The 12,562-nt window shown below is 43.1% G+C and overlaps 1 protein-coding gene across 1 annotated transcript; it reads right to left on the bottom strand.

Moving 5' to 3' along the window:
* Positions 1-1,908: 1,908 nt before the first annotated feature.
* Positions 1,909-11,841, bottom strand: TMED2 (transmembrane p24 trafficking protein 2). Its single transcript, XM_044989580.1, has 4 exons — positions 11,609-11,841; positions 8,912-9,104; positions 6,231-6,338; positions 1,909-3,421 (listed from the first exon to the last, which is right to left on the bottom strand). Exons 1-4 carry the CDS (start codon positions 11,786-11,788, stop codon positions 3,297-3,299), a joined length of 606 nt encoding a protein of 201 aa, XP_044845515.1. The 5' UTR covers positions 11,789-11,841; the 3' UTR covers positions 1,909-3,296.
* Between the last annotated feature and the right edge of the window lie 721 nt (positions 11,842-12,562).

Genomic DNA, 12,562 nt, shown 5'->3' with positions numbered 1-12,562 from the left:
CTGAGTAGGTGCTTCTGCACTAAGCCAAGTCCTGCCAAACTTTATCGAGGCTTTTATTTCACACGCCTTAGGCTAAATGTTTGAGCACCTTCGGAGTTAGCGCTGCAGAGGTGATTTCTATCTTCCAGACCTTTCTGGAGCACTTGTTGCTCTAGCTCCTTTCACATCATGATTGCCACAGATAGAAAATGCTGAATTTTCCACCACATGACCTCAAAGTGACAGGAAGGCAGGTATTTCCTTTATCTAAGAGATATGGAGCCAGTTCTGACCTTCCTTGCACCAGCACTAAGTCAGGAACACGTCTGTGCAAAACTTATAAAACAAGAATCAGGTCCTATGCATTTAGGAAGCTCTTCCTTAACATGTACCAAAGCACATCTTACTAGGCAAGCCTAAAGACATGATGGGTATGAGTGGTGAGATACCAATGAGTTTCTCTGCACTGACTTTGCTTAATTAGCCTAGAGTTTTTTTCCTTCTCTCCTTCAATTAGATAAGTAGAGACCATAGAAAGGTACCTTTCTCAACACAAGTCATGGTGGGGAGCAGTCAACTTTTGGTTAATAACTGCTCTTCAGTAGCCTCTGAGAAATTTGGAAGTTACAAACTGAAATACATAGTACTTGCTATACAAGTGCCCTTTACACTTAACCAGATAACAGTGGATATGCTGGCTCTTTAGCTAGCTATACCTCTGATTAACAAAGCTGAGGACAGTCCATGCAGATACAGTCTTAAGGTACCCTATAGCCTTAATTTTTTCCTACATAAAAAGTTAATATTGACATTATCAAGGAAGCAATATATTCAATGGACAACTTATGACATCTAGGTCAAAGGCATCAAATTTAAGGTGTTACTGAACATACAATGAGATTACATTTTAAAGTGATAAGATTTGAATATTCCACATAACAGTCTGGGAGTTTACAGACCAGGCATTTTATAAAATGCACTAGAAATTTATTTGTATAATGAACCAAGAGCCAATTATACCCAATTGCTACTCAACCAAGGACAGACTGTAGATGTGCTATGAAAGCAGCAGCACTAGTTATGTGGATTCTACCTGGATATGCACAGTAAAATCCAGATCTTGATTATGATACAGAAATGTGATTGTCTAGTCTGTCCATCACAGTGACCTGAATCAGAAACCACTAGTCAGCAACATCATTGCACAGAAGCTAGAAGATGGACAGCAGGTAATTGTATTGGTGCTTGGAAAGCTCATGAAGTGCTTCAGGCACCTATGTCAATACTGTTTCACAAGCAGTCCAGGTGCTTTCACCTGTACCAGTTTGAAGAAAGAAACAAAGATTCCCCAGCTCCTCTTCTGCTGGGTCAGACTTCTCAATTTTTAAAGTTGTTTTTATCTAGTTTTACATGAATACTACAGGGTATTAGTGAAATGCAACTATTACCCTGCTGTTTAAAACATAAAAAAAATTCTCCCTACAAGAATAAAATAAGCATTTTCCATCAAGCATCTACTCTTTGCTAAACATCCCATTTTAAACACTTCCTTTATGTGCCCTCAAATACCCAACTCTAATCAAACTGTTTTCCACTTACTGCTAAGCCAACTAGTGCCCAACTAGCTTTCCCTGCAAAAATCAGGCCAAAGAGTTTGTACTCATTTGATTGTATATTTAGTGCAAAAACTTTCCACACATTGATAAGAAAACTAATAAAATTCAAATACAAGTGTAGCTGCACGTTATTAGTAAAAGCTGTATATTAGTATTGTCCAAAATTCCTTTTACCCCATAAACAAAGTACGATGATACACCTTAGTTGGAATTTTCTTTGCACTCATTTTTTCTAAAAATATTTTAAAAAGCAAAATCTCAAACATGAAAAGGTAGAGAATGTCCTAGTTAACTGTCAAGAGACAAAAACCACTTTTTTAAGAATCTGTTTATTTATTGAACCTGGGTCATATTTAGATTCACAAGCAATTTTAAATGTACATCTTAGAATTCAATTTTGAAGTTTCACACAAAAATATTGGCACACAACAGTTGCATTAAGGTGTAACAGCCACCCTTTTTGAAGAACTGCTGCAAGTGTTTGCCCAAGGTTGAAAAAATTTACTTGGAACATGAAAACCTGTAACAAATTTTAAATTAATTGTACAAAACTGTTGTGTGTTACTTGTAGACCTTCCCCCCTCTTGAAAAGATCCCCACCCCATCCCCCAAAAAAGATTACAACTAATATACATCAGTCACAACATAATCCTGGATCAGCACCCACACCATTTACATTTTTTAAACCCAGCATCAGATACCAAGAAAGGAAAGTAATTGTTTATACAAAAAATGAAATCCACATGTGCCTGAAATAAAGAAACACACACCAGTACTTAGCATTATGCTAATTAGGACCAGATAATGGCAGAAAATGCCACTTAAATTAAAATAAGGGCTGCATAGCATTGCAATAAACCCCAAGAACCATTAACCCTTTGGCATCAGAAATCCAGATTTCCTGAACACTGGTGCATTCTGCAATAGTGCCAACAGTATGAGCTTCAGACCTGCAAGCACTATGGGGTTAATAACTACTGTTTGCCAAGACACTGCACACAACTGGCTTTGATGGTTATAAACCTGTGAAGTTAAAACTACATAATTGTCTGGTAATAAAAGGAAAGCGTGTATTTTAATATCAATTTTTAATTAAAAGAATGTAGGGAACAAATCAATGTAATTAAGATCATTACTGTAGTTTTTTTGTGACCAAATATGCATACTATACTGGAAATGTCAGCTGTCTTCTATTCATTATCAGTCACATTAGAATGAAGTTCTGTTTCATTTGCCCTTCTGGGCAGTACATGAAAGTGAAGAGGGGATTATTTTCATTCCATAATGTCTACTGCAGGATTAAAGGATGTGAAGAATGCAAATAGTCACTTCAGGACCTTTTACTGTTTCCCTAGACAGAATTGCAATTAATTATGAAAACAGAAAAAAGTTAGAAAAAGACAGTAACATTGCTTATTACTACGGTTGAATTATAGCATTTGCAGTCTGTTTAGACCTCGCTTAGCAGAAAGACTAGGCAGATTTCAAGTGAAAAAATTATACCAATTAAGTGACAAGATATTTTAAACACAGCTTTTGCTACAGAAGATATATAAAAACCATTTTATTTTAACTAGGAACTTAAGCAAATAAGTTTTATAGTTCAGAAATTAGGGTTTAGAAACTAAATGACATTGTTTTGTGACCAAGATGTTTGGTAGATAGTAAAGTGAGTGGTTGGGATCATCGGGAAAAGTTTTCTTAAACAACTCTTCGGACTTCAAAAAATCTCTTCAAGTAGTAGATCTGTCCCAGTGTCATGGCAACTAGTACAAGAGCTTCAAAGAATGACCAGAGGACCACTCTGCTGTTTGTGTTGTCATTAACTGTTGGAGAAAAAAACAGAAGTATATGACTACTAAAATATTTAAATAAGTGTGGTGTAAGATATTTAATAAGGTCTATATGGTTATGACAGCAAGCACTATACACACATGTGCATTCATCCATACAACCCTTAGAATGCTGGCATACTCTGCATTCTTAGCCAAGTAAGTGGTCTAGGATGACCGCGTTACTCTCTAAAAGGTTAATAAAGCTGATAGGACACATAACCCTTTTGTCGCTGTAATTTTATACCGATAAGGTCTAAAGGTCCAAGCAGAATTTGCCAGTTACATGTCCATTTTTCCAATCCAAGGGGCAATTTTCCTACTGGAATCAGGGCCGGCTCCAGGCACCAGCGCAGCAAGCAGGTGCCTGGGGCGGCCAATGGAAAGGGGCGGCACGTTTGGCTCTTCGGCGACAGGTCCCTCAGTCCCTCTCGGAGGGAAGGACCTGCTGCCTAATTGCCACCGAAGAATGAAGCAGCACAGTGGAGCTGCCACCGATCACACACACACACACACGCCCCCGCGCTGCTTGGGGCGGCGAGAACACTGGAGCCGGCCCTGACTGGAATCATACTTTTCGGACACCAGAAGCTCTTTCAATCTCAACATCAGTCACAAGTTGCAGCATCTTTCAGTGCCCTACCCCACCTCCATGAGAATACCTACTAACCCAGACTAATTTATACAAGTTTGATGGCTGCACTTGGTACCTTACTCCAGATTTACAAATGATGCAATAGTTGCATTTCCTAACATCAGAGTCAAGCTGGTATACTTGATGATCAGCTGCCAAAATCTTAATAACTGGCTCCCTACTGGGTCTTCGGCAGCACTTCAGTACTGCCAAAGACCCGGAGCGAGTGAAGGAACCGCCACCGAAGTGCCGCTGAAGACTCGGAGCGTCGCTCGGTGAGTACAAGCCCCACGTGCCTCCCAAAACAGCCTGTTTTCCCGCTCCCCATCCACATCCTGCCCGACTGCCTCCCTCAGAACCCGCAACCCATCAACCCCCCCCACTCCTTGTCCCCTGACCACCCCCTCCCAAGACATCCCCCACCCTAACTGCCTCCCAGGACCCCACCCCGACTGCCACGACCCCATCCACCACCACCCCAACAGACCACCAGAACTCCCACGCCTACTCAACCCCCACCCATTCCCTGTCCCCTGAATGCGCCCCCAGAACCTCCACCCCCTCCAACCACTCCCTGCCCCTTATCCAACCCCTCCTCCCAGCCCTGGCCCAGCCCCCTTACCATGCTGCTCAGGGCAGCGTGTATGGATGCCATGCAGCCCACTGGAGCTCGCAGCCCCACCCCCTTACCATGCTGCTCAAAGCGGCAGGAGCTGCAGAGCTGCCCAGGAATAGTCCAGAACACTGGCAGCACAGCACGCTGAGGCTCTGCGAGAGGGGGGAAGCAGGGGAGGGGCTGGGGGAGCCTCCCCAGCTGGAAGCTCAGGCAGGCCGGACAGGACAGTCCCGCGGGCCGGAGTTTGCCCACCCCTTTAACAACCGGTTCGCACGAACCGGCTCCAGCTCACCACTGGGTATACCAATTCAGTATCAAGTCTATTAATCCACTGTTCTACAGAGTCAGTACCATTTCCAATATTGATAAAACAAAAATACAGCCAATTACCACTAAAACTGGTTAGTTTGCACATACTGCCAAGCATTTTTACTGTAAACATTTAAAGAGTTCACTGGCATGTCAAGAATGAGATGTTACTCTCAGGTAAAATTCTAGAATAGTGCCCTTTGGTACTACCTGTGGCAAGCTTCAACATCCTTTAAAAAACAGCATCATGGACACTGTTAGGAAGATAGTAGATGGATATGGATATCATAGTTCGCAAAACGTTAGGTCAATTCTTTCGCAGTAATCATTATTGCCTGAAGAAAGCAGGAAGACACATTCTTCCAGGATGTGAAATTATGAACAGGGACCACAACTGCTAGAACCAGTGGAATAAAAAGCAGCAATGGAAGAATTTAATAATTGGATTTTATTTGATGGATGTCCCCTCAGGAATCTGTCTCATTTTCCCCAACCCTTTGATTATGTTTCTCTTTATGAAAAGCCTATCAAAGTAATTTTGAATCCATGAGGATAAGGAGAAGTTGATGTTAATGTACATTTATAAATTCAGCCCTAAAGGAGTGGAAATTTTTGTGTATTTAATCTTTTTAAAAATTAAGTTCCTATACAGAAAGTTCTAACGTACAATTATGTGTTTTACAGGAAAACAGATTTCCCCTTTATTTGTACTGGACTTATTCTATCTGCCAATTCTATTTTAAGTAGCGAGGATGTCTTTGACCCTGTTCACCTTCCTCACATGAGTAGCAATAGTTCCACTAACATCCAAAGGCCTATCTCTGCATAAGGAAGACAAGGTGAATTAGGCCCAATTTCAGCAAAGTAAGACAGACTTATTTCTCCAATGAAATAATGCATCCATCTACCACCAGGAAACATATCACTGACCTTGAGACATTCATGAACATACTATTTACTAATTGCAAATAGTTCCTGCTTTATCTTTCAAATTTTACACTGGCAAAACAGACAGACATTTTGCATAACAGAATTTTTTAGTTACACTAGGGACAGCCAGGTTTAAAGAAAGGATCTCAACGTCATACCACTTTATTTCGATCATGACAGTAGGACTCGAGAGTTTTAAAATTCTCAAATAACCAAACAGTTTCTAGATAGTTTCCCTAAAGCTCAAAATATTCTAGCATTTAAGGAAAAACACAAAAAAAAACCCAGCATGCAAGTCAAAGAAAGCCACATACTTGCTCTGTGTATTCTCTCACGAACTTCCATGTACTCCTGTTCATGCTTTACAGCTGTCATGGCCACTGCTAACTCATTAATCATCTCTTCTAGCTTGTTCTGATGAGCTGCAGAACAATTTAAAAAGAGGTAAGAAAGTGTATTATTGACATATCAAAAACAGCTTCTCCTGAAAGTGGATGAATTTAATTCCATACTATGGTTAGTTTTGTAAAATGCAGAGTCTATACAGCTGAAAACTTTTCAACCTTGTAGGAAAAGATTATTCGATAAGTAAATCTGATATTGATAATGACGGGACCGATATTTCTAAGACTCTCAGAGTCAGGTTCACGGGTTTCTTCCTTTACAATTATATTACATTTGGGTAGGCCTCCTTCTCCATGGTATCTAACTTGGAGGCCAGGGAAGGAATGACCAATTTTATAGTCAACACAGACCAGTTATATTCAACATATATATATTTTTCCAGAGAAGCAGCGCACAAAATTTATCTGAACATATGAAATCAGTACAATATTGTGCTAGTGTCTGTCCTGCTAGGATTATCTTCACTATACGTCCTTCAAACACATTCTCTGAAATAGTACAGAGCTTCAATGCTAATTTGCCAACAGCACAGCAGCTGAGAATTTAGTTGAAACTTGTGATGTTGGCTAAACAAGATGAGTTTCTGAAGAGGTGTGTTTGGCTACTCCTCTTGTGACCTTCCTTTGTAGTTGACATATGGGATAAAATCAGTTCTGAAGGAAGACACCTCTCTTTCCAGGTACTGGCATGACATGACAGTGGCCTGATAATGGAAGAGGAAAATAACACTGGATGATTATTGTAGAGCAATGGCTTGAGGTGGCTCACCAGATGCTGGGAGCAGAGAGCCAGTATTTAGCAGTTTGGATGACAGCAGGATACTGTTTACTGCCTTCAGTGCTCAGAGCAATGTGCAACTCTGTAACATTTAGATTAATAAAGTGTACTTATCAGTCACTCCCGCAGAGGTTGGCCTCTACTACTAACAGTTCAGATAGCTTGCAGGAATTACCTAGAAGTTCAGGGCAATTCATGGGACATTTAAGGGCAATACTTGGGAGCCACCATACATTATTTTTACTTGTAAGTGGCAGATATTTTAGATGCAGCCTTAAATGCTACATGAAGGACCTTTCTCTTTCAGTGATAAGAGAAAGAACAAGGCTGTTTAAAAGCCACACTTCTTTTGGAAGGAGAAAATAACTCATGAGTTATGAATTCTGTCACCAAAAAAACCCCTTTATAATTGCCTGAGCAATACTGACCTTACCTTACAGATATCAAGATACACCACCCATTCTCATGGCCACTGGCTACTGAAATATGGGTAGCTTATTAGTAAGAATAAAGATTACTACTCTATGGATTGTTTAAACATGCTGAAAAGATACTTGCTTTAAGGCAAACATCTGCCTTTAGCTGAAGAAACTAGACTTGTGTCATTATTCTGCATGATAGGTGTGCTATTCACAGACTTCAGAGAATCTTTTAACTATCTCTTATGAATAAGAATTCAGTTAGAAAATTGTTAAATATTTTAAGAAAACTTCAAGCACTCACTTCACACATGGGTTACATATCTGCTATAATAGAAGACAAAAGGTATTACTGTCTTCTTGCTAATTACTGTACTGTTGCATGATTTTCTAAATTTTATGATTCAGTCTGTTTCCCAAAACATTGATTTAATTCTATGGTAAATGACATCTGCTGTAATTTTTCCACTTACAGGTTATGCATTAGCTGTAAGATTATATTACAAGGAAGTGGTTCATTCCCCTCCAAAATGCTCTCAATTCCCCATACCCACTTTAATATCAGAAAGCAAAACAACAACTATGAATTATTTGAAGTTACTAGATGTTCAGTATTTTAAATTGAATTCTACATAACAGAAACTCCTGATTATGTCTCCTGTTAGCCATAAATAACCCCCTGAAGACAAATGTTCATTAACAGTTTAAGGGCCTGATCCTGAGAGATGCTAAGCACCCAGACCTCGCAATAGAAGTTATAGGTGCCCAGCATCGATCAGGATCAGACCTTCATTTTGTGTAGTTTATTAAAAAGACATTCTCATGCTAACAAACAGATGTTAGAGAAGAGGAAAAGCACAAGTTAGATGTTAGTGAATAAACATATGCAAAAGACAAGATGCTAATGAGCTTTCAAAAAGCAGTACACATACCATCCCAGGTATCTCCACCACCTAGGGAAAAGTGTAAGAGATGAACACGAGTACAGGACAAAAGGCTGCAGATAAACCAGCAATTTACATGGCTAGGAGAAAATTACATATTAGCACACTTATCAAAGAATTAAATTAATACATGTAGTAATCTACATAGTGCTGAGCACCTGAACTGGAAGTGTGAAACTGAGGAAAAGACTAAAGAATGAAAGCATTAGTGCCTGCAGATGGCAGAGTGATTCCCAGTCATTTTGCATTACGTTGTATAGTAGTGTCTAAAAATATTTAGACCCAGTTGTAGCTGCTCAAGAAAATGACAAACTAAAGCGACTGAATGAGATAAGAATTCTGAGATTCCTTGTACAGTACTTCGGAAGGATGCGTGCAGAGAAAACCTTCTAAGATTAGTGTTTCAAGGTCACAAATCAGAACCATTTTCCTTCCAGAAGTTCTCCTCACCTTCTGTCTCCATGTCTTGTCCTTTTGGAGCTTCTCCAATATCAATAGTGAACATCACTATCTTAGGAGTCATAGTGGACATTCTGTTGCTAAAGCAAAACTTGTAAGTTCCATCCATGTGAGCAGCAAATGTGTATTTTCCACTGGACTCCCGGTCTCCTTTATAAATCCCTTTATTATCAGGCCCTGTAATCTGGGGGCAAAAAAGAAAATTTCACTACTCTGTGTGTCTCTTGAAGTCGTGCATTTAGAAAAAGTAAATTTAAACTAAACTCATGATATTCCAGCTGGACACGGCACTCCTACAATTGATATGCAATACCAACAGAATCTATATAATCTCTTATCTCCCACAACTAAAAAGCAGTATGACATTTTTCTATCTGCATTAGAACCTTTCAGAAAATACCTCTTTAAGGTGATGTGAAAGGTTTTTTACCTGCCAAGACTTGTATTATCTTTCAACGGTAAAGAGGAACATTAGCATCCAAAAGTAAACATAATATAAACACAGAACCCTAACCTCCATTTCTGGCAGGAAAGTAAATGAGAAACAAACATACTTGTTTTGACATATCACTATTGTTTTTAAGTATACGATTCTGTGCTGCTGCAGGGGCCATTTTCAGGATATGTCTGAACCTGTACTGGTTTTACTGACCACTTGTGGTCATTAAGATCTTAGGGCTCTTTTTGACAAAAGTAGAGTGTTGAAACTTGCATCTTGGCCTTGTTTCATTACATTCTGCTGCCCTAGATATGAGTTTAAACTGCATTTAATACTTTTCCTCAATACCTCTCCTACCTATTGTATAATGTCACTGCATAACTGCAGAAGGCACCGAGAAAATTTACTGCTACATCTAGTCATTCCACTCACAAAATCACCCTCAACATTTTTCTTCCTTATTATATCTCAGATCCTCTTGTGAAAGTGCTCAAGATAAGCTTAATAATTGACATATTCCACTTCAAAGCTGACTGCATTTGTGCTTGGTGAAGAGATTCCACTTGTAGACTGAAGTGTCTTTGGGATTCTTTGAGATGAAGTATATACATTATTCTCCTACTGACCTGGATTTCTTTGGGGGGAGGAGGGCAAGGAGGGAAGGTGTTAAAAAAAATTAAAAGCCCACAATTCATTACGTCAGTCAAATCCAACAAAGTTAAGTCAAAATTCATGCATCAAAACTAGGAAAGTGCTGTGGGCCCCCCCCCAAACTAATCAGCACTATTCTGTAAGAAGCATCCCCCTACCACATCCCCTGCTAATAGAAAGCTTATTTTGAAAACTTTCAAAAGAGGATGTGGGATATAGAAAGGAAGGAAGATTTTAAGAAGGTGGTTTTGAAAGTGCTGTTACTAGACATAGTAATGCCTTTTCCAGGTGCTTTCTGCAGTTATGTTGAAAATAGAGAGCAGTTGGCCTTGGGCAACTTGATCTGCAGAAGTAATTTAGCCTCTTCTGGGGGACTTTGGACATCTCAATTTACCAGCAGCAGAGACCATGACCTAGCATGAGTGTGACAGTGCTTCTGCCAAGTAGGAATTTGGCAGGCAAGCCTGGCATATAAAGAAATGCAAGCGGACAAAGAGAGAGCTACATGAACATTCCAGCCAATTGTGATTAACACACTTCTGTCTTTGGATTTATCACCACTAGGGCAGCCCCTCATCATCACTATCTCTACCTTCATAGCTCTGAGCTCTCCCCATTACTAGCCATTAGGCTACTAACTGCTCAGGTTACAATCTCTGTTCCCGCAGAGACTGTCAGTAGCTTCACATCCATACTCTCACACACCCCCAACACACACACACACACCCAACACACACACACACACACACCACCACCCCCATGGTTACACTCAGAATCCCCTCACACCACAATAGGGTGCATGCATACACTGCCCTGGCCCTTAAAGGATATATTAAACAAACAAACAAACAACATATGAGATATTGCCATATATAGAGATCTCATAGAACTGGAAGGGACCCTGAGAGATCCTTGAGTCCAGCCCCTTGCCTTCACTAGCAGGACCAAGTACTGATTTTGCCCCAGAGCCCTAAGTGGCCCCCTCAAGGATTGAACTCACAACCCTGGGCTTAGCAGGCCAATGCTCAAACCACTGAGCTATCCCTCCCCCCAAATCCTGCTCTTGCCCCTGGATAAGATAGAGCCTGACACAGCTCTGCTCCCCAAGGCCAAAAAGCTTTGCTTTGCCTGATCAAGACGTTAGTTTATCATCCTCTCTTCAGCAGGGGCCGATGGGAGGCTGGGCTGGGCTCTGCTCAGGACATTCCATGCACCCTGGAGTGAGCCAATACCAGAAGCAGAATCCTCATCCCACCTGAACAATTGTGCCCCCCAGCCATGGTTAGCCCCCCCCCCTTATCAACTAACAGCGCTCCAGGCAATAGCCAAAAGCGCCCCCCCCCCCGGGCGCCATGATCAGAGCCCATCGCTCTCACTTAGAGTTGGGATCACCCCCTCCATGGCCTGGCATCCCTCGGCCTACCCTTCCTGCCCCTCCCCCAAGGTCAGCCCACAGCCCCAGCTCCCCCTGCAGATCCGCTCCCCACGTCCCGCTCTCGTTCCCTCCCTCCTCGCTCCCCGGCCCTGGCCCCCGGCCCTACTCCCCAGGGGCCGAGACCCCCCGGTTTCCCCTCCTCGCTTTACCCGCCCCGCCTCACCTCCACGTCGATGTCCAGGAAGCCCCCCTCGGCCACCTCGAAGATGAGCCCCATCTTGGTGCCGGACGGGACCCGCTCCAGGAAACACTCCTCCGCGTGCGCGTCGATGCTCACGAAGTAGCCGGCAGCCGGGGCTGAGAGCGCGGCCAGCAGCGCCAGCACCGCCCTCACCGGCGACATGGCGGAGCCAAGGGGGACCGAGCGGCGCGGCAGAAGGGGGGCACTTCCTGCTCACACCCCGCCTCTTCCGGGGCACGGGGCCGCCGCTCATAGGCCAGGACAGACCCACTGCCACGTACAGGCTGCGCTACGGTGGCCACCTAGGGACACACCAGGGCGGGCGGTGCAAATCCGCGCGGGGCAGTGTTTGGCGGTAGCGAGGGGAATCCACGCTGCGCAGAGGGCGGGACGGTACCCGACAGGGCCAATCCGCGCCGCGTAGCGAACGGCCGGGGGCCGGAAGGGGACAATCCGCGCGGCGGCACTAGAGAGGGCCTGTCAGAGGCCTGTGAGGAGCGAGTCCGGGTGGGGGTGTCAGAGCACAAAGGGACCCCGGGGGGAGGGGGCAGGACCTGGGAGCCTCCCGGAGGGGGGACCACTGAGGCCAGTGGGGGAGGGGGGCGTTAAGACACAGAGGGGAGTTCAGCTGCCCGGGCCCGCCATGGAGCAGGCTGCACCAGCTGCAGGTTCTTGTCACGTGTAGCCTCAAGCTGGGCTCGTTCCGGGAACCGGGTGGGGATCACTGCGGTGAAGAATTGCCATCGCCTCTGGAGCAAGCGCCACCAGTGCAGCAGCTTCTGCCTGCAAAACCGGGCATAACAAGGGGGTCCACGCTCTGACCTGTATCGGGGGGGAGTAGCCGTGTTAGTCTCTATCCACAAGAACGAGGAGTCCGGTGGCACCTTAAAGACTAACAGATTTATTTGGGCATAAGCTTTTGTGGGTAAAAAAACC

The sequence above is a fragment of the Mauremys mutica genome, chromosome 16 (genome assembly GCF_020497125.1).
Source record: "Mauremys mutica isolate MM-2020 ecotype Southern chromosome 16, ASM2049712v1, whole genome shotgun sequence".
Classification (NCBI taxonomy): domain Eukaryota; kingdom Metazoa; phylum Chordata; order Testudines; family Geoemydidae; genus Mauremys; species Mauremys mutica.
This window is presented reverse-complemented; position numbering and strand designations above follow the sequence as displayed.

Excerpts from the sequence above, each read along its gene's own strand:
- TMED2 (XM_044989580.1), bottom strand. The coding sequence starts at position 11,788 with ATGTCGCCGGTGAGGGCGGTGCTGGCGCTGCTGGCCGCGCTCTCAGCC. Across the intron at positions 6,339-8,911 it reads ACAAGACATGGAGACAGAAG|CTCATCAGAACAAGCTAGAA; the intron begins GTGAGGAGAACT and ends ATTGTTCTGCAG. Across the intron at positions 3,422-6,230 it reads TGAGAGAATACACAGAGCAA|TTAATGACAACACAAACAGC; the intron begins GTATGTGGCTTT and ends TTTCTCCAACAG.